The 20,837-nt window shown below is 46.0% G+C and overlaps 1 protein-coding gene across 1 annotated transcript in view; it reads right to left on the bottom strand.

Annotated features, from left to right (window-relative positions):
* Positions 1–18,774: 18,774 nt before the first annotated feature.
* The window catches only part of nup37 (nucleoporin 37), a 43,413-nt gene continuing 41,350 nt past the window's right edge, over positions 18,775–20,837 (bottom strand). Inside the window, exon 10 of the mRNA XM_084330326.1 lies at positions 18,775–19,004. Coding sequence (XP_084186452.1) covers positions 18,891–19,004 — 114 coding nt within the window. The 3' untranslated portion in view covers positions 18,775–18,890. The remainder of the gene's footprint in view (positions 19,005–20,837) is intronic.

Below are 20,837 nucleotides of genomic sequence, written 5' to 3'. Positions count from 1 at the left end.
CTCGTGTTCAGAGTGGAAGTTTGGATCAATTCACTTTCGGTTCAACCATTTGAAATGTAAACAAGTTGTTTTACTTTCTGATGATAGGATATCGCTTTCTACTTAGGTTGGGTGGTGCGACATTTTCACGCAAAAAGTGATTCAGTCATTCAATTAGAAAGGAAAGCCACTTCCTGAATGAATTGCATTGAAAGTGTATCGAACCCAACCCTGGATCAAAGACATGGAAGCCAGTTAAAGTGAAATACTTGCAACAAGCACAGTTGACCATATTATTCATACAACGGCCATTTTGCTCTTATGTCATGCTTGAGTGGGAACAGGGTGGAAAGGAACCCAACCTGAGCATGACATACTATAAGAGCAAAATGGCCACTGCGTGAATATGGTGAATACAGCTCGATAATGGAAATACACTTTGTAAAATGCACTATGAAAGTCACATGACTACTGTAATTATGAATGAGTTTCAAAGTGGAGTATTGGGGGCATTTGTTGGGTTTGTATAATGCAGATGAAATGTGAATGGAATGTAAAAAAAATATATATATATTTATTTTCCAAAACTATCTTCCAAGAGTATCAATATTAAACAGAGCCTTATTGTATAATTGTGGGGAATACCACCCAATTGTATGTTATTCCTATGGTCTGCGAGTGCGACCATTAATCAAATAAATATTTGCAAACTTGAATGTCAAGAAATCAGATCCAAGTCTTGAGTCTGTGATGGAATTGAAGTGTAAAATCTGGAGCTACTTCATAGGTAATGAAATTCCGTCAGAAGCAACGGTTGTAATTGGAGGATCAAGAAAAGAGGGCAGGGGTTGAGATTAGGTAAATTCTCCCTGGAGAAAGGTTATTCTTGACAATTGATGTGTTGACCAAAGACAATGGAAACTCAATCACTCACCAATTTAGGTTGTGTGGTCTGCGCAAAAAAAAAACGGGATGCAAGTTCCTTTTTTATGATGCATTTCGGGGGGAAATAAGAAAAACAGACAGATGTTTTGGCACCAGACTATCATCGAGAGAGGGTAGTGAGGTTTGAAAGTGAGCTTGTTACATCAAAAAGGAATCAGGTGTGCCGTTGAACTGTGTCGAACACAAGAAATAACACGTGACGTGTCAATCAATCATCCTCCATCTGTTAAGCCGTAAGGTCCCCCAATTGGGGGACCCTGCTTTTCTTTATCATAAATCGATCAATGGAGACCGTATTAGATCCCCAATTATCATACCATTGGAAAGCCACACTCATTTGCTACAACCCTGTCCAAGATTTTTCGAGATCACCAAATGATTGACGGAGCTAGAGCCCCCGGAAGTCGGGGGTGGTAATGTGTACTTTGGCGCACACCTCACATATCGGCATGTAACTCGAGAACCGCTGAACGAATTTTGTCACCTGAAGGGGCAATTGACAGGCAACAAATAGGGCTTTAATTTCATCCATATATTGTATTAAAAGAAATGCACCCCCGAGCCGCTAGAGGTCGGCAAAGTGGCGCGTCGTGAATCGTCCTCATGAGGGCCCACATGTGGGCCCTTGCATGTTAAGAGTTTTTTTTTCTTCTTTTTTTGCCAAGAGTAAAGACCATAACCCTATCAAAATAGCAGTCAAAGTGTATGTCAAGATATTACATATATATATTTTTTTAAAGTAGATTCAGGGCTTTTCAGAAAACATTCTGGGCTTGAGCCCAAGTAGCCACCCCCTAGCCCCGCCCCTGATACCAAGAACATGCTAATTGCCTTGTAGAAGTGGAGCAATCTTCCATTTACTTAGGCATGTACATTTGGGCGAAATTTCTGAAAATAGGGCTACAGCTTAACAGGTTAATGACTCGAATCCCATCCACCACTGTGGGCAGAGCAGCTAACCGCGGGAAGTACCGGCTACAGGCTTTCCGGTAATACTTCCTCGTTTAAGCCACTGCAACGGCTTTGCCTGAAGAATTTACTACATGACCGGAACGTTTGGTCCGTTCAGAGGCAGCTTCCAGGGGAAGTACATACACGGTAAATTCACACTTTCGGCCGTAGTGCTTTACCAGTCTTTATCTCACGGAGGAGATACAACTGGGAACGAGGTTAGTGAGTAAGGTGCTCCCAAACCAATATTTCCAATATTTCGAAATAAAACTGGTGTTTTTACTTCATGCAATGCGTGTTTGTCATTTCAGCACCACGCGCTGTCCACCTCATGAGCAAGCCTATACGGTACATTGCGTTACTTTTTCATGTTTATGTTACTACTATTTAAAAACGGAGCTCACTTTTGCTTGTACACACCTGTTGGTTGTCCCCTAAACTAAGATGGCGGCGGTCTTGTGACGTCAGAGAGTGTCCTTTTTTTTTTTAAGGTTTCTTTTTTGGTGTTTTATCGCTTTATTTCTACTGGGCAGTCCAGTAGATAGAGATAGAGGAGGAATGGGAGACAGAGTGGGGGGAAGACATTCGGCAAATAACGACGGGTTCGGGAATCGAACCCGGGTCGGCCGTGTCGCGGCTGAGCGTGCTATGTGGTTCGCCACTGGGGCGCCCCGTCAGAGAGTGTCTTTGAGAATTTAAGCACATTTCCAATAATGTTGGCGTGTTCCTGGTTAGAAGCCACTTGAATGCAAAAGTTGTAAGACTTATTATATACACAAAGTTAAACAATATAAGACACACCAATGAAATACTTCCCGAAGGTCAGTGAATTCCAAGACCACAACACCAGAGGGAGTTCCACAAATCATGTTCAACCCAGATTCGGCTCAAACAAGGGACTAAACACGTTTCGCAATTATGCCACAACAATGTGGAACGCCCTACCCACAGCCGTAAAATAACGTGAATCCCTACCCTCCTTCAAAACCGCTCTCAAAGAGCACCTACGGTTGGCTACAATTAGAAACTGGCCCCGGTAAATGTCCAAACCCCTCCCACCCAACACCCTCCAATGTACAGTTTCTTCCCCTTTAAATGTATATATTTTTTCTTATGATCTCTTTCTCTTAAACAGTACTGTATATTTGTATGTCTTGTATGTCATAAATGTCTTGATGAATTGAAAATGGGGGACCCTGATGTAAACAAGATTTTATTGTACCCATTCTGCATGTTAATAAAGTTTTCTTTCATTCAATCAATCAATCAAACCAGAGGCAAAAGCACTATAGGCTTTTATCCGTGCAGCTGGACATGCGTAGACAAAAGCAAAAAAAGAGGTACCAGCTGTTGCCACTCAGGCAGCATCAAGAGTGTCAATGTGGATTTGACCTACTGTATTTCAAACCCCGCCCTCTTTTCTTGATCCTCCAATCACAACTGTTGTTTTCGGGAAGCAACAGTTCTGATTCGAGGAACAAGAAAAGAGGGCAGGGTTGGAGATAGGTAAATAGGAAAAAGGGAAGAAATAAACCCTAGAAGATTTACTTTATTATCAATTTACAAAAGGCAATACATTTGTCTTTCCGCATTAACCCTCCGACTTATAAACACAGTTCACACATAATGTTTCTCAAGAGAGGTCACCGTGCAGGTCGATCGCAGCCCTTGCTCAAGGGCATGTTGGCAGAGCTGGTGGGCACTGTCTATATAATACCAGCCACCCTCCAGTTGGTGGGCACTGTCTATATAATACCAGCCACCCTCCAGCTGGTGGGCACTGTCTATATAATACCAGCCACCCTCTAGCTGGTGGGCACTGTCTATATAATACCAGCCACCCTCCAGTTGGTGGGCACTGTCTATATAATACCAGCCACCCTCCAGCTGGTGGGCACTGTCTATATAATACCAGCCACCCTCCAGTTGGTGGGCACTGTCTATATAATACCAGCCACCCTCCAGCTGGTGGGCACTGTCTATATAATACCAGCCACCCTCCAGTTGCTAGCTCGCTTCAGGAATACATCCTCCTGACGGGACCAGGGATCGAACCAGCAAACTGTTCTCTCATCCTGCTGCCACCCCGCCAAGTGATTATCGCATCCTGCGTTAAGTGAATTAACATATTTATTATTAAACAGAGTTGTATTCCTCCTTACGTGGACAGAAAGGTAGATCATCTGATGTTTGCACATTTATGAGGGGGTTCAGGGAGGGGGGGTCGGACCGCTACAATACAGGCCTATTGTAAGCCATCTCTCCCAGCTTCGTCTTATTCAAAATCAGCGATTTCCATTTGGAAAAATTCTTGGAACCCAACATTTGTCTTCACGTGTTATTAAGCAAAGGGAAGAAGCTAATTATGAATGATTTAAGTATCGTGTTCCCCCTGATCGGTGCCAGCGCTGAGGTCCAGCGGATCAGCTGGGCCAAGTCACTGTGACCTCACACTAGACCACGGCGGGTAGCGCTCCCTCAGTAGAGGTTATTTTGCTGGCAGATGCCCCCCCGCTCCCACCCCTCCCGTCTCTCCTCGTGTGGCACGTCCCATGTGGGTTTTTCGGCCATATGTTTTGAGGGATACGCCTGGCGCTCGATTTCCATTATGTGCGATGATCCTATTGCTACCCCGGTGCCATGGTTCACCTTCCACAGGCCGGACGCAAATCCCCCCCCCCCGCCCACCCCATCTGTAGGGCTCATAAAACATCAGGATGTACACGGTGGCTGGTGAAGGCCTCCGGTTGGCCACCTTGCGTGTGGGAAGCCTTCCCTTCCCCATAATTCCACTGTACAGTAAATCAAGCCTCCTTTGGCCTCTCAGGGAAACCCAAGCCTCTCCGTTTGCAGAGCAGAGAAAATGGTGCGTAGATAGAGAGAGGGAGGGAGGGAGAAAAGAGGGAGAGAGAAAGAGCGAGAGAGAAAAAAAAAAGAGCGAGGTGGTGGTTGAAGAGTGATCTACCACTTGACTGGAGTGAAGAAGTGCACACACACATCCACTTCCTGCCACCGAGAGTCAAACACTTAATAATTTCTAGCATCTCGTTCTACGTCCAGCACACTCAAGATTCATAAATCCCGGCTAAACCGCCGCTGGGATCCAAATCTGCTGAGCCCCTATAACAAAAGCGGGTTGCCACGGCAACAAGATGACTACTAAGGTCTCCAGCTGAATTCTTGTGCAGAGCGTACTCGCCGCAAATCCCAAACGCTGTATCATCCTGCCTCTAACCATAAGTGTTTCCTTTGTCGATGTCATGGCCATCATTACCGTGGCTTTGGATGCCCCCGCGCCAAGATGGAAAACAGGGTCAGGGGGTTCACTGTGTCCTCTGGGCTGAAGACGAACATGCGAGGGAAGATGCCATCAGTGGGTCCTAATTAAAACAGTAGGAACTGGCACAGATGAAGAGATTATTAATGTATTGTTTATCTAGCTACTGTAGAGCGATATTTTTTTTTTCTTTTTTTTCGGTCTTTTTCCCCCTCCTTTTTCCTCTGATTTTCTCCCATCCCAATGTTAGTCGTTATGCCAATTCCCAGTCCCTTCCTGGTCGCTGCGCACTTACCCCCCCACAGTCAGATCATCTGGGAGAGTGGAGGCTACCATGTGCTTCCTCCGACACACGTCCAGCCAATCACCGCTTCTTTTCACCTGGCAGCGCGGATTCTCATTGAGAGGGCGTAGCGTGTGGAAGGATCACACTATCCCCCTCACGTCCAATCCGCGCTTAGCAGGCGCCCCGACCGAACTGTAGGAGTCGCTGTTTACAACGACCCGGACCCACCCCGCCAGCTTCTCCCACCCTCTGATACAGCCAATTGTATCAGTGCAGACGGCCAGCCAAGCTGGTGACAACCCCGGAGCTGTGAGCTGGATTCGAACAGGCAAATCCAGCTCAGCTCCGGGGCTGGTGACGAACGCAATCTCCGCTCGGCCACCTAACCACCCTAGAGCGATATTTTTTTAAACTATGGGTCAGGACCCAGAAACGGGTCATGGGTTTGATTCCAACGGGGGTGACCCATGTGACAATAATACCAACATATCATGTGACCTGGAACCTTTTCCAATTGAATGAACCACCGAGCTAGAGTAGGCTATATCGAATGTTCAGATCATCCGAAAATATTCTATCCATATTCAAGTCCTCGGGTTTTAACGGAATCATTTTTGACCCGACTCCCTGCATCGAGATGAATATACTGTACATTAACGACTTCAGTCTCGAGATCACATCACGAAACAACCGGGAGATTAAATCAAAGTCTGGCATCAAGGAGCACTAATCCCCCTTCGTTTCCGTTCACATTACACTCCTCATTATTTCTATTGGCCCCTCCTCATCTTGAGCCCCTGGGTTTAGTTGGCAGGGCCGCGGAAGAATTAGCTCAAAAGAAGAGATTAGTAGAAACTAGGTGAGGAGTTTTAAAAGACCGAAGCCTGATCTGCACTATGAATTGAGCCGTACTGTATTGTACCCATTCTGCAATCTGTTAAATAAAGTTTTCATTCATTCATCTCGCTTTGATCCATTTCCTAAGTTTGTTATCACAGCAGCACCACCAAGGATTGAAACCGTGCGCCGAGCGCTGGCTGCTCAGAGACTTGGCTTCATACCGTCTCCATAAAAGCTAAACATGAAAGAAAGTGAGGGAAAATCACATTCGGAGGGGGTTGTTTCCTAAACAAAACCCAAGAAAAAGGGTTAAAAGTTAAGTTAAAAGGTGAAGGAGATGGAAACTTCCACAAAGGTTTGATGAAGCAGTGACGCTGTTGTTTCCCCAGGTAGAACCATCCATTATTCTCATGCCATTTCGTTCATTGACCATCAGGTGGTGGCCTTGAGTCGTCTTGATTCATAGTCACTATTGATCAGGAGATTCATTCAGTTACATTTCTGAGAAAACCTTGTCTCACATAGCAATTAATGCCCAATTTATTCATTTGTAAGGGACCATGTACAATATTAAACAATATTGTATTAAACAATAAACAAAACAATATTAAACGCAGCAGACATTGCGCTTGTCACCAACGCATGAGACACCGGTATCGAATCCGGCTGTCAGCGTTGCCTCCGGCTTGGGCCGGCCGTCATACTAACTCAATTGGCAGTTAGCGGGTGGGAAGTCGATGGGTGGTAATCTGGACGTTGTAAACAGCGACTCCTACAGGTCGGTTGGGGCGCCTGCACAGCAGAGACAGGAAAATGGCGGGGGCAGTGTGAGCCTCCTACACATTACTCCTCGCCAAATGAGAGTCCACGCTGGCAGGTGAAAAGATGCGACTGGCTGCCTACACATGTATCGGAGGGGACATGCGATGGGCTTCTATCCTCCCTACAACCGGCCAGTGGGGGGCACATGCAAGCAACGATCAAGACAGGGGAGGGGAGAATTGGCACGGCTAAATTGGGATGGGAGAAAAATAGAAAGGAGAAAAGGTGGATTAAAAAAAAAAGTGTTTTGTGCAGCGTATGCGCAAATCTCATGGCTGCTCGCTTGAAACCTATATTATTGCCAGGTCAAAGGTAAACACATGACCTTGTTTCTTCACAAAGCCGGGAGGGGGGGGGGTCGTATATCCGACGCTGTGTTCATATAAACGCATGTTTTATGATGGAGTTTCGGTAAAGTACACGTAAAATAGATGTTACCTTTGGTTTAGAAGTACTCCATTTCTCACCTCGAGTCCAAAAGTGTCCAATCAGAACAGGCTCAATACATATAACGTTAGGTAGCCCTCATCCGTCTTCTTCATCTGCTCGGGCCAGACTATAGACGGAGCCGAATAGGTTTCCTCATCGGTCCGTTTGATTATAGTTGTTTTAAGTTTTACCAGTAGTGCTTAGTCCAACAAACGCACCTTATCGTCCATAATCATCATCCATATAATCCATTTAGTCTTTTTCATAATATCCAACAGTTCGCTCTAGGCGATTGCGATTGTCGAACGTGTCCTGCTCACTGCTGCTCACAACAACTACCTAGTTGTTTGGGGGCTGGTACTAACACACTAATAGCTGGCCCATGATGTTCATAAGGTAGGCAATACTGCCACCTGGTGGATTTTAATCGTCATTGCAATTCCAACGTTGTGCCAGGGAGCTCTGGCTGGATGTTTAGAAAGGGGATCAAAGGAAAAATATCAAAGGATCCAAAAATGAGTATACTCGTTATTGGCACTCAACGCTTGGCGGTGAAACACGAGTATACTCGTTAATGGCACCCAATGAGTTAATAGATTATACTTCTTCAGTATATTACAGTGATGATACTGAGTGAGCTTTTTGTTCAGAATCTTTAAAGCATCTTTATATTGTGACTGCAGTGGCTTGATACCAGTTTATCCAGCAGTTGTACAGTATGCCATATTATGCCATAAAACCACAGCATGCATATAGATTTTGGGGGCATCAGTGGAAAAACAGTTTCGTATTAAGTTGTATTTGATTGTATTTGGGTGGTTGACGTGACATGGCCTTTTTGGAGTCCTTAGTGTCAAAGATAAGTAAATAATGAAAACATATATGAGAACTTTTTGTTATATTGCACAGAACATTTAGTATTATATGAATGCACAGAGCATTTTTGTGAATATTGTTCCAGTTATTAAAAAATGTCAGCCAAATGAATAAAAGCTCATATGGTGACTGTCCCACGAACATTTTACAAAGTTTGATTTTGAATAAAAACAAGAACATTTATGCATTTGTTATTTATGGACAACTTGGATGTCTACTTGTTAGTGTGATCTTCTAAAAGTCCAGGCATAATATTTGGAATGCTCCAGAAACAAAAAGATTTTGTCCCAAAATTGGATATCATATGGTGTGACACCATTTTCATATTTTTCAGTGGGCAATTGTTTGGAAACCTTTGGGGTGGAGTGGTCCTTCATCTTTTCAGGAAGTAGGACAACATCTTTGAAAAGTCATTACAAGGTTAGAAGGTGAGTTACCCCTCTTAGTTTTCTCAATATATAAGGTATATTTTGGCACTTCCACTTTTAGACCTTTCACACTGTCTTTTGGTGTGATGCATTTTACGCAAAAATGCCAAAAATAAGATACTTTTGAGTCAATACTAAACTTAAGGAAAACGCCAACATTTTGGGAAATTAGCTTATTTGCCATCTTCCCTGGAGTTAGACAAGAAGATACATACCCTTTTCTTCTCTGTGCGTGCAGTAGGCTTAGGGAACGCCCGCACCGTTAGCGTAGCTTAGCTTCATCACTGGAAGTGGGGCAGTCCTTTAGCCTGAAGTTCCCTACAGTCCCCTACAGTCACGAAATACACTCCAAATACAACTCCAAAACGTTCCTGTAACCATGTGACCTGTGTATTTACCACGTGGAGAAATAAAAAATTATTGAATTAGACAATTACGTTTTCTAAGCAGATATACCCGGATTTCTTTTTTGCCGAACCACTCCTCTCTGGGCTCAGTCAGTGATTTCACGCAACGCAGTGATACTTTCTAACGTGACGCCGTGTTTGTTTACATTCTCATTTCATTCAAAGGATCCGAACCGATTGAAGTTTAAGGATACCATGCCTTCAAATCCTCTTACCTTGATGATTAAAAGCCTCCACAATTTAGAAAACAGTATTCCCATGGCTGGTGTTGATATGCTGCTAGCTAACGAAAACCAACAACCGGACACTAAAGCAGATAACGAGGCATCATTTTTACTTCCGGTCGGGGGGTTTCAAAATAAAAGAGCGACGTCTAAACCACCGGAAATACGTTTATTTTATACATTATCTAATGTTAACACGAACCTAAACTAACTTTAGGTTAGTTGTAACGTTAGTTTAGGTTCGTGTTTCGTATTTCCGGTGCTTTAGACGTCGCTCTTTTATTTTCTGGTGCCCAAGAAATCGGGAGGTGTCAGACCTATACTGGACCTGTCTGCGTTCAATCGGCTGATTGTGGCGAGAAGGTTCAGAATGTTGACCGTCAAACACCTGTTAAGCGCCGTCAGAGTGGGAGACTGGTTCACCTCCATAGACCTGAAGGATGCATATTTTCACATCCCGATCTTCCCTCCTCACAGGAAGTTCCTACGGTTCCTGTTTTAGGGCGTAGCGTATGAGTACCAGAGGCTGCCGTTCGGCTACTCTCTGGCTCCCTGCACATTCACCAAGTGCGTGGAGACCACGCCGCTGGGACCTCTGCGTCGTCAGGGGATACGAATTTTATTCTACCTCGATGACATTCGGGTCCTCAGCCGGTCAGAGGAGATCGCCAGGTCTCATACCAGGCAGGTGGTGGAATTCCTCACCAGTCTGGGTTTTGCTGTGAACTGGAAGAAGAGTACCCCTCTTCCCAGTCAACAGATGGAGTACTTGGGCTTGGTTCTAAGCTCAAGGTCTATGAGGGCAACCCTCTCAGAGCGGCGGCGGGAGGATATTCTTGGTGCGCTCAGGAGGTTCCGTCCTGGCAGGACGGTTACGGCGCTGTCCATGATGCGCCTGCTCGGTATGATGGAATCTGCTCAACCTGTGGTCCCTCTTAGCCTCCTCTTCATGAGGACGTTACAGAGGTGGTTTTTCAGTATGAAAATAGACCCTGTGAGAGACAAGTGGAAGCGGCTGAAGGTTCCCGTGTCTGTACTGGGGGATCTCAACCACTGGGGGGGGCCTGGGGCCCTCTCCAGCGGGGTCCCCATGGGCAGCAGGTTATCACACGTCACGGTCTTCACCGATGCCTCCCTCGCGGGATGGGGGGGGACGTGTCGGGCCAACGCTGTAGGGGGCAGCTGGCAGGACCATGCTGCCCGGTCTGCACTACATATCAATGTGTTGGAATTGAAGGCGGTGCTTCTAGTCCTCAAGCGGCTCGGCCACCTTGTGGTGGGCGAGCATGTTTTGATCAGGATGGACAACACGACGTCAGCACCGGGCGGCGGTCGAGCTCTGGCTATTTGCGCAGCCTGAGGGCTCTCCACATCCCGGGCAGGGAGAATGTGGGTGCAGATGTGATGTCGCGGGGTGGTCCTCACCCCGACGAGTGGGGACTACGTCCAGACATAGTCAGACAGGTCTGGGACCGATTCGGGGAGGCACGGTGGACCCGTTTGCGAGCAGACAGTCCCACCAGTGCCCCTTGTGGTTCTCGGTCAGTCGGAGGGACAACCCCTCTCTGGGGGTGGATGCCTTCTCGATGTATCCGTGGCCGCCCGGGATTCTGTACGCGTTCCCCCCCATACACCCGATAGCTCAGCTGTTGGATCCTGATCGCGCCGGACCGGGGCACGGCTGTGTGGTTCCCGGCCCTGATTCAGCTCTTGGTGGCCCCGCCGTGGCCTGTTCCGTGGTCACCGCGGGCCCTCTCTCAGGCACACGGAACGATGTTTCTGAGTCCTGTTCTGGGGCAGCCATTGATGGTTTGGCTGCTGAAAGGGTGAATCTGGAGGGGATGTGTCTTAACCCTACTGTGGTTAACACCATCCGGAACACCCACGCTCCGTCCACTACCGCGGTTTACGCTGGGAAGTGGCGTATGTTTCAGGAGTGGTGTGAGGTTGGGGGCCTGGACCCAGTCATGCCCCTGGTTCTTTCCTTCCTCCAGTCTATCCTGGATAGGGTGTCGGCCTCGACAGTGAGGGTATACGCCGCGGCTATATATTCTTATCACGTGGGCTTTGAGGGCGGTACGCTGTTCAGCCACCCTCTCATGAAATGTTTCCTGCTTGGCGCTCGGCATCTCAAGCCTGTGGAATGTTCTCCGTCTCCGAGTTGGAACCTCCAACTGGTCCTGGGACGGTTGTCGGAGGCCCCGTTTGAGCCTCTTGAGCAGGCGCCATTGGATCAGCTGTCTTTTAAGACCGCGTTCCTTTTGGCCATCACCTCCGCTAAGCGCGTGGGTGAGCTGTGGGTGAGCTGTGTGCTCTCTCGGTGCGGCCTGAGTACCTGTCTATTCGGGCCGATAGCGGTGCGACTCTGAGGCCTAATCCGGTCTTCGTGCCAAAGAATATCCGGAGCTCTTTTCGCTCCAGGGATATTGTGATTCAGGCGTTTCACCCTCCTCCTCACACTAGTGGGTTGGAGGCGAGCCTTCACCGGTCGTGTCCTGTCCGTGCACTGAAGGTTTACCTTAGTCGCACGCGGGAACTCAGGGCTTCCGATCAACCGTTTGTTTGTTACGGTGGCCCTCGTGCGGGTAAGGCGCTGTCCAAGCAGCGCCTGTCACATTGGTTGTGCGAGGGCATTGCCCTTTGCTACACGTTGGCTGGACGGGTTCCCCCCGGGGGCGTCGAGGGGCACTCCACTCGTGGTGTGGCGGCCTCTGCTGCCCTGTTGGGGGGGTGGCTCGGTGGAGGACATCTGCGCTGCGGCCTCCTGGTCCTCCCAGAGTCCTTTTGTTAGGTTTTACCTCGTGGACATGACTGGGGGTTCTGTCTCCCAGGCGGTCCTGAGGTCCGGGACCTCTCCTGCATCCCGCCATCAGGTGAGCTAGCAGGAGTGTGTGGGTGTGGACCGCGGAGTGCTGTGTCACACGTGGTCCCGCTTGCGCTGTGCGTTCTGGGGTACCTGGTTCCCCTTTTTCGCACATTGGTTGTAGTTGACTGCCTCCCCCCCTTCGTTAGGACGGGCGGGTGGACGGGACTCCCCTCCTCCCTGGCAGGGGCTTACGGGCCCTCAGGGGGTGCATTTGACGTGGCCACGCGTCCACTCTGCCCTCCTCTACTCCCTGTACACACATGACTGCGTAGCACAGCGGAACAACAACACCATCATCAAATTTGCTGATGACACAGTAGTGGTGGGCCTGATCTCTGCCAACGACGAAAGGGCCTACCTGGAAGAGGTAGAGAACCTGTCACAGTGGTGTCAGGAGAACTGCCTCTCCCTGAACGTCAGCAAAACAAAAGAGATGATTGTGGACTTCAGGAGGTCGGGGGTCAAGGACTACAGCCCCCTCAGCATCGACGGGGCACCAGTTGAGAGAGTGAACAGTTTCAAGTACCTCGGAGCCCACATATCCGAGGACTTGACATGGACCACACACATTGACAGTGTTGTGAAGAAGGCACGACAACGCCTCTACTTCCTCAGGCGCCTAAGGAAGTTCCAAGTCAGTCAGAAGATCCTTAGGAACTTCTACTCATGTACAATAGAGAGCATCCTGACCGGCAACATCACCTCCTGGTTTGGGAATAGCACTGCACAAGACCGTAGCAGACTACAAAGAGTGACACGTTCAGCCGAACGCACAATTAGAGGGGGGCTTCCCACCCTCCAGAACATTTACAACAAGCGGTGCAAGGGGAAGGCTAAGAGAATTATTAAGGACTCGAGCCACCCGAACAACTGCCTCTTTGAACTGCTGCCGTCAGGCAAGCGATACCGGAGTCTTATGGCGAGCACAGAAAGACTCAGAAGGAGCTTCTATCCCCAGGCCATCAGGCTGCTAAACGAAAATAATCGCTAAACAAACAATAATCACTATGCAACAACCATCAAATGCACACAGCACACACACACACACGCACACACTCACTCAAACAAACAACACACTGCAGCACCCACTCTCCACACTTTAGATCACACAAACACACTTACACTTTATATTTATTGATAAAGGATTTGCACTACAACTCGTACACCTACTGTGAATTGTACCTAAACTGCACCTCGTCCATTTATGCCTTGCACTATATTGTATTGTATATTAGTACACTGCACAGTATTGTATATTGTATGGTAACTACGTCTACGAACATTGTACATATGTCAAAACTGAACACTGTGACCTCTTTTTTTACTTCTAATTTTTACTATGTTTTTATTTCATACTTATCTTGTCATGCACAGTCTCTGGAGCGCAACAGTAAGAAGCATTTTGTACAAAAGTATTCTGTACTTCTGTATGACAACTATTAAAGAAACTTGAAACTTGAAACTTGATCTCAGAAGGCAGAGCGAGACGCGATTGCCAGTATGAGATATAACGTAAGGTTATCCTATAACCCTAGTTATATGAATACTGGCTGAGCGTCTCGCTCTTCAGCACCCTGAGGTCCCTTGGATGTTTTCCGCATATGGAATTCGAACTTGGAAGGGTGTAAGCGTGACCACTTCCTGCCTATTGTAGAGGCACGCATGAGAGTGGCGTGGTCACGTGCAGGTGGGTGCATGTGTTTAGTTTCCACGGGCACAGTAGGTGCTGGAGATTATGATATCTCAGTAGGCAGAGCGAGACGCGTAGCCAGTATTCATATAACTAGGGTTATAGGATAACCTTACGTTATAGCTCTACAAACAAGGTGACGCACTCCTATCTTTTAAAGCGTAAGCATTGCTACGACGGGCCCCGTCTAATAGCTGGCAGTCAATGAGTTAAAAGATGGAGGCAGTAGTGTAGCCATCTTCAGCTAATTCCCCTAATACCCTAAGCTGTAGAGGTCATCATTAAATGGGGGTTATTATGCTCTCTGACAAATGCTTGGTGTGGTGCAGGGAACATGGCAGCTTCTCGCTGACGTCTCCGTGTTTTAATGCAGCTGTTCCAGCACCACTTGCTCCTCTCCTCAGCACAGCGAACACAGAGTGGAGAACCACATTGGACTCCTTCAAACCGAGTGGACCAGGAGAGCGGCAGCGTGTTATGCTTGCGGATGGTGGTTTGCGTGGCCCGTCCAAGAAATATACAGGGTTGTCGGGACGGGTTTTGAAAGAGTGGAGGTCCCTACACCCCTATACCTGCCCCCCAGTCCATCGTATACAGAGCAATCATCGCACAATAAAACCTAGTGTTTCAGTCCTCACATATACATTAATGGAGTACAATAAACAGCTGTGTTACGGTGCTGGACACACACACGCATATCTATTCAGCGCCGCGGCCTTCCAAGAGGAAGTCCATCTGTGGGAACAAGCGATCCGCTGTCACCTGGAATGATTCATGATCAAGTTAATTAAATGTGTTCCTTTTATAGTATGTTTGAGAGTGTAAACCCCGTTCGGAGATGGTTTTCTCATACGTGGGAAGTACAGCGAGTCCTTGTTTTTGGCATCGGGTCTTACGACCGTCTGAGCTCTCGCCAAGCGGTTCCTCGCTTTCGACGCTCCGCCCGCGGACCACCGGCGAGAACTCAAAACCTGCTGTAATGTGATGAGCAGCTCCTCTCTCGCGGTGTCCGCTTATTCTATTTAAAGGGGAATGCCACCCATTTTTTCTTCTTCTTCTTTAGAATCCATGTTATTCCCGTGCCAGTTCAGTCAATAGGTGTTTACACTTACAGATAGAAATGAGAGAGGACCCTCAAGTTTGTGATGTCAAAATGGGACAATGGGCTTTGTGGGTCTGTAAAACACCCCGAGGTTCACAGACTGCCTCCGACCCGTTTAATAGTAGTATGTTATAGGGGGCTGGGTGTGGCACAGTGCATATGATCAGATGTACCTCAGTAACAATACATTTAATTATAAAAAAAAAAAATCTCCTTTTATATATAAACATCAGCACACAAATACCACATTCTCAATCATGTTGATGCTCAACATGTTTAAAATGTTCGCCAACAGGTTTGTCTTTCAACATCGTGCGATATATACATTCAGTTGAATAGGTGTTTTTCAGTGGCATACTTTGCCATGCCAACGCAGGGTAAACATAGGCGTAGTTAATACGAGTCATTAGGGTTCCGTTCCATTCAGGTGTGCCAGAGCCACTTCAGTGAGACAAAAAGAGAGCACTTTTCAAAAAGAAACTCAAAGGAGCCATAATCCGGAAGGAAATTAATATATGTCATGCATGAGTGTAGCTGCAGCCATGTTATCCAAAACTTCTTCTGATTACTTTGTGTGTTTTTTTCTTTTCTTTTTAAAGGTATGGTGAAATTGATGTTTTAGTAACATTGATGAGCATTCTAAAAGCAATTCTTAAAAATATTCAATTTGAAAAACAATCTTAAATTGTATTTAACACTTTCAGTGCCACTCACGAGATTTCTCTGTTTTTTTTTTAGGTGGTTGCATGCCACTCATGAGATTTCTCTGAATTATTTATTATAATTTTTTTTTTGCGATCTGAAATTTTTTTGCATCACCCGAGCCTACCCGAGTATAGCCGAGGGGCGCCGGCGATCACTGTGGAAAAAAGCGCCCCCTGTCGTCTCCCAGATGACATAAGTGATTTTGGAATGGACTCAATGAAAATGAAATGGGGAAAAAAATCCGGTACTCCACATTTTCCAGTTCACTGATCCAGCCGGGGTTACTAGAGTTCATTCTGGAGCCTCAGATCCCCGCGGATCATGGAGTTCTACTGTATCGCGTTGGATCCATACACGTATCGATTTTTTCGAATGGTGATCAGGAATTGGAATATACCAGTTGGATACCATCTGATGTCAGGTAAGGACTCTATGTTATCAGTGGTAGGATAATCAGAGTAAGTTTGATGAAGTTATAAGCTGTTTTGTGAAATGTCCTCTTTCGGTTTCTATGTAAAAGTCCGTGAGGAAATCAACGGAGCGATCATCAGTGCGCGGCTGTAATGTGCGTGCGTGCACGTATAATATTGATCATCTAGCGTTTATTTGAAAACGATTCATAAAAAGGCAGACGAATATCAACGTTGTGGAATATTCCACTAAAAGACGATTTTCATAGAATGCTCCAGAATGAGCCGTTTTTTATATCAAAACGGGGGCTTTTCTAACTGCTCTGAAACGGCAACGACGCGATAAAAAAACAATCTGCCTTCACAGCACTGACTGGAAAATAGTATTTGATAATGCGATGGGCAGATTAGACACATAGCCATAATTTAAAACATAGATTAGGCGATATTAACGTTAACATTGGCGCCGATGGTGGCATTCAAGCGGTAAAATGGAAAACCAGGCGTGGCGCTGAAAGTGTTAACACTGTATTTTGTATTTTGTTTTGTTTTTTTGTTTTCCGTTTCTTTGCTTGCATGTAATTTTAGCCATCTTAATTGTTAGTTTCATTGTGTATTGTATGTTGAGTACTGGCTTTTAATAATAATTCTGTTTTGCAACAATTGTTTTTGTATGTTTTTTTGTGTGGACCCCAGGAAGACTAGCTGGTTGCCATGGCACCAGCTAATGGGGATCCGTAATAAAATAAAATCAAACATCATGCTGCACAACACCAGGGTGCAGAGGCTCCAGAGCCACTTCAGTGAGACATCATGCTGCACAACACCAGGGTGCAGAGGCTCCAGAGCCACTTCAGTGAGACATCATGCTGCACAACACCAGGGTGCAGAGGCTCCAGAGCCACTTCAGTGAGACATCATGCTGCACACAACACCAGGGTGCAGAGGCTCCAGAGCCACTTCAGTGAGACATCATGCTGCAGACAACACCAGGGTGCAGAGGCTCCAGAGCCACTTCAGTGAGACATCATGCTGCACAACACCAGGGTGCAGAGGCTCCAGAGCCACTTCAGTGAGACATCATGCACTTCAGTGTGAGAGTTTGGGCTTCGAACTTCGTCAGGGTTTTTCGAATGGACGTTCGAACCTTCGTTTTTAACAATAAAAAATAATCCAACGTTTTTTTTTTTTCATATCCTCAAACTAAATCCTCAATTTGAATAAAGTCATTAATCTGATTAAATTAGTCTTTAAATATTTTTTTTTTATCAATTAATGGATATAACTCATCAGTTTTAATACTATAATATTAGTGTAGCCTAATCTTTATCTGCAACTGTGAAGAAAAACCCCATTGGTTTAAACAGAATGAATAGACACAAAAAAAAAAATATATATAATTTTTTTTATTCTAATGTTGATTTAGAATTCGAATGCCAACGTAAGACTCACTTCTTCAACCATTATCTGAAATGATAATAATTAAAAAAAAATCTAACCCTGACTAACCTTACTGTCATGCACTTGTCCTAATAAACTAACCTACACTGTAACACTCAACACTTTGATGAACATTGTTACTCAGCTGAGTTGTACCCTTCTTGCTGTCTTGTTGTACAGAACTTGTAAGTCGCTTTGGATAAAAGCGTCAGCTAAATGACTAAATGTAAATGTAAATGTAAAGCACTTTTGATAAAAGCGCTATATAAAATGCACCATTTATACACATTGACCTGGGGGCACATGAATAATACGGGGTGGCACCCATAAAAAAATGGGTGGCATTCCCCTTTGAAAAATAAAAATAAAGGACTTAACTCCTTTCTGATGCAACCCGTTCCCAGAGCCCTTCCTATAATCACAACACAGCACTTCCTCTGCTCCCTGTCCTTCCCGCCGCCTGCTGCTCTCGTCTCGGGTGTTTATCCGGTAGCTGGAGCGGGTTCAGGCGCGGGGCTGCGAGTGTCTCTTTACCCCGAGCACTTCTGCTGAGTCTTCACTGACACACACACACACACACACACACACACACACACACACACACACACGCACACGCACACACACACGCACACACACACGTAAAGTATCTGTTGTGAACAGTGAGGAGGTAGAGGTAGCGTAGGGCTGGGCAGGGATAAATAAATACAAATATATGAAAACCAATGTTGATAATGCCGACACATGGTAAACTATAGATCGATAGATTGCCCTCCAATGCTGTGTGTGTGTGTGTGTGTGTGACACCTGTAGGGTGATGTTCGTGTTGACCAGCAGAGTGCTGCGCTGGCACCTGAGCTCACACATTCCCGTGAACTGTAGCTCACCCCGGAATCTCTTGGCAGGACATCACAACGGACTACGGATACGACCGGCACTTTTCTGAGAAAAACTGGGGGCTGGTTCACACAGAAGGCAAAGGCTGACCACTTGTTTATTATCCGCAATCTGACCCAGAGGGCCGGTCAAACAGAAGAGAACAAAAGTCAAGGATCAATGTGACCGATTTTCATTCATTTCAAGTCCACACAAACTTTTATTGGCGAAAAATACTTTATTGAAAGTTATCGGAACAGAAATAGGAGGGCCCTGCGTCAAAATATATTTACAATAAAATAAAAAATTTCTCATTTGCAGTGTAAAGTGCTGCAAGGAGCTACATTTCGGTCATCCAAAAGGAAAGCTTCCGGTCTCCACCAATCACACAGAGTGGGAGGGTCCTGTGCCAGCTTAGCCCCGCCCCCACCGTGGCCGATCCAATCATCACCGGCTGTAACGACATCAGTATATTACATGAGTATGATATATGGTGTTTAAGATGATCCGACGATTAGGGATGGGTACCGAATTCGGTACTTTTGAGGCACCGAACCGAAACACGTCGGTACTACCGAGTATCGATTCAAGAGATAGAAAAAAAAAAAAAAAAAAAAAACATTTTTTTTTTACTTTTTTCTTTTCATGTCAACGTTCACACGCACAATATATGCTTACCTAGGATTTGACTTGATTCAACAACAAAGCAGTCGGAGCAATGACGAGCCGAAAACTGTCGAAATTGTAGTTATTTGAAGTTTGGATTTGGATTTTTTTTTCACGACTGAGGTAGGTAAATAAAATTTCTTGAGACTAAAGTACCGAAAAAAGGTACCGTTGGGTACCGGTATCGATTCACAGGTACCGGTACCGTATCGGTTCAAATGTGAAAGGTACCCATCCCTACCGACGATGAGTCATGCCCATCTAACTATAAAGAAAGGAATCTCTCGTCTGTATGTGCGTGTCTGTCCTTATCTGCATATCTCCAGAACCGCTCCACTGATCGACTCCACTCTCGGCAGGTGTATAGCGAACAGGTCTGTTGCCGTGTACCAAAGAAAGTGCAGATGTGTGAAGTTGATCGGATAAGCGGCTCTCCAAAACACTGCAAGCAGCCATACCGTGGTTCTTGTCGAGAAGCACTTCTGGGGCGCAATCACGCCCCTCTGAACAGGCAATGCACTAGTTAATATAATGTTTAAGGTCATAACAAGGCTTAAGGAGATTTAGGCTTTCATTATGCATTAAAAAAAGAAGCAATTATCAACTTTCTCCTCCTATTTTTCTGTATTTTCCTCCCATCCCAATTTTGTCGTTATGCCAATTCCCTCCTCCCCTTCCTGGTCGTTGTGCGCATGTGCCCCCCCACTGGTCGGTCTAGGGAGCCCTGAAGTCTATCACATGCTTCCTCCGATACATAGGAGACAGCCAGCAGCCTCTTTTCACCTGGCAGCGAGGACTGTCATTGGTGAAGTGTAACGCGTGGCAGGTCACACTACCCTCACCATCTCCCTCCCTCCCTCGCTGTGCAGGCGCCCTGACCGACCTGTAGGAGTCGCTGTTTACAACGACCAGATTACCACCCACCGGCTTCCCTCCCGCTGACGCCGCCAATTGTGCCAGTATGCCGACCGGCCAAGCCGGAGGCACCGCTGACAGCCGGATTCGATACCAGTGTCTCTGCGGTGGTAGACAGACGCTTAGTCCGCTGTGCTACCCGGCCGCCCTCATTATGCATTTTCATATGCCTTCTACCATTGTGCCCATATATATATATCATCATGGAAAACGGAACTCAAACAGACCGCAAAACCAAGCCATAAACGGGATAAGGTGTTTACATGCCTCAGTGTCCCGGCTAGTATCGACACATCCCAGAAGCAATCATAATCAGGTTTCTCAGAGTCGGAAGCAGGATATGGCCTTTACATCGACCATATAAGCTCCTTACAGTCTTGGAATGATCTCCAGCTCATCATGCTAAGAATCAATACTCCACATCCTATGGACAGTTTGAAAACATGACTACATCTCTCTGCTTCAGTTTGTAACTGTTTTTATTTTATTTGGATATTTCTTTGTTTCTTCATCGGTTTCTGTCCTACTTATTTAATGTTTAATTATTTAAATACAGATTTTCTTTTCCATTATAATTTTTATAATTATAATTTTTGTACCCGTTTTTATACGACTAATCAAATGAGGGTAACCTCAATGCATTTTCAAGAGTAAATAAAGGTTAGTTTGAATTAACGAATGAATGAATACGCCAACTCATAGGGAA

Source organism: Notolepis coatsorum (genome assembly GCF_963971535.1).
Source record: "Notolepis coatsorum genome assembly, chromosome: 15".
Lineage (NCBI taxonomy): Eukaryota > Metazoa > Chordata > Actinopteri > Aulopiformes > Paralepididae > Notolepis > Notolepis coatsorum.
Note: the sequence above shows the minus strand (reverse complement) of the source record. Positions and strands in the feature narration are given on the sequence as shown.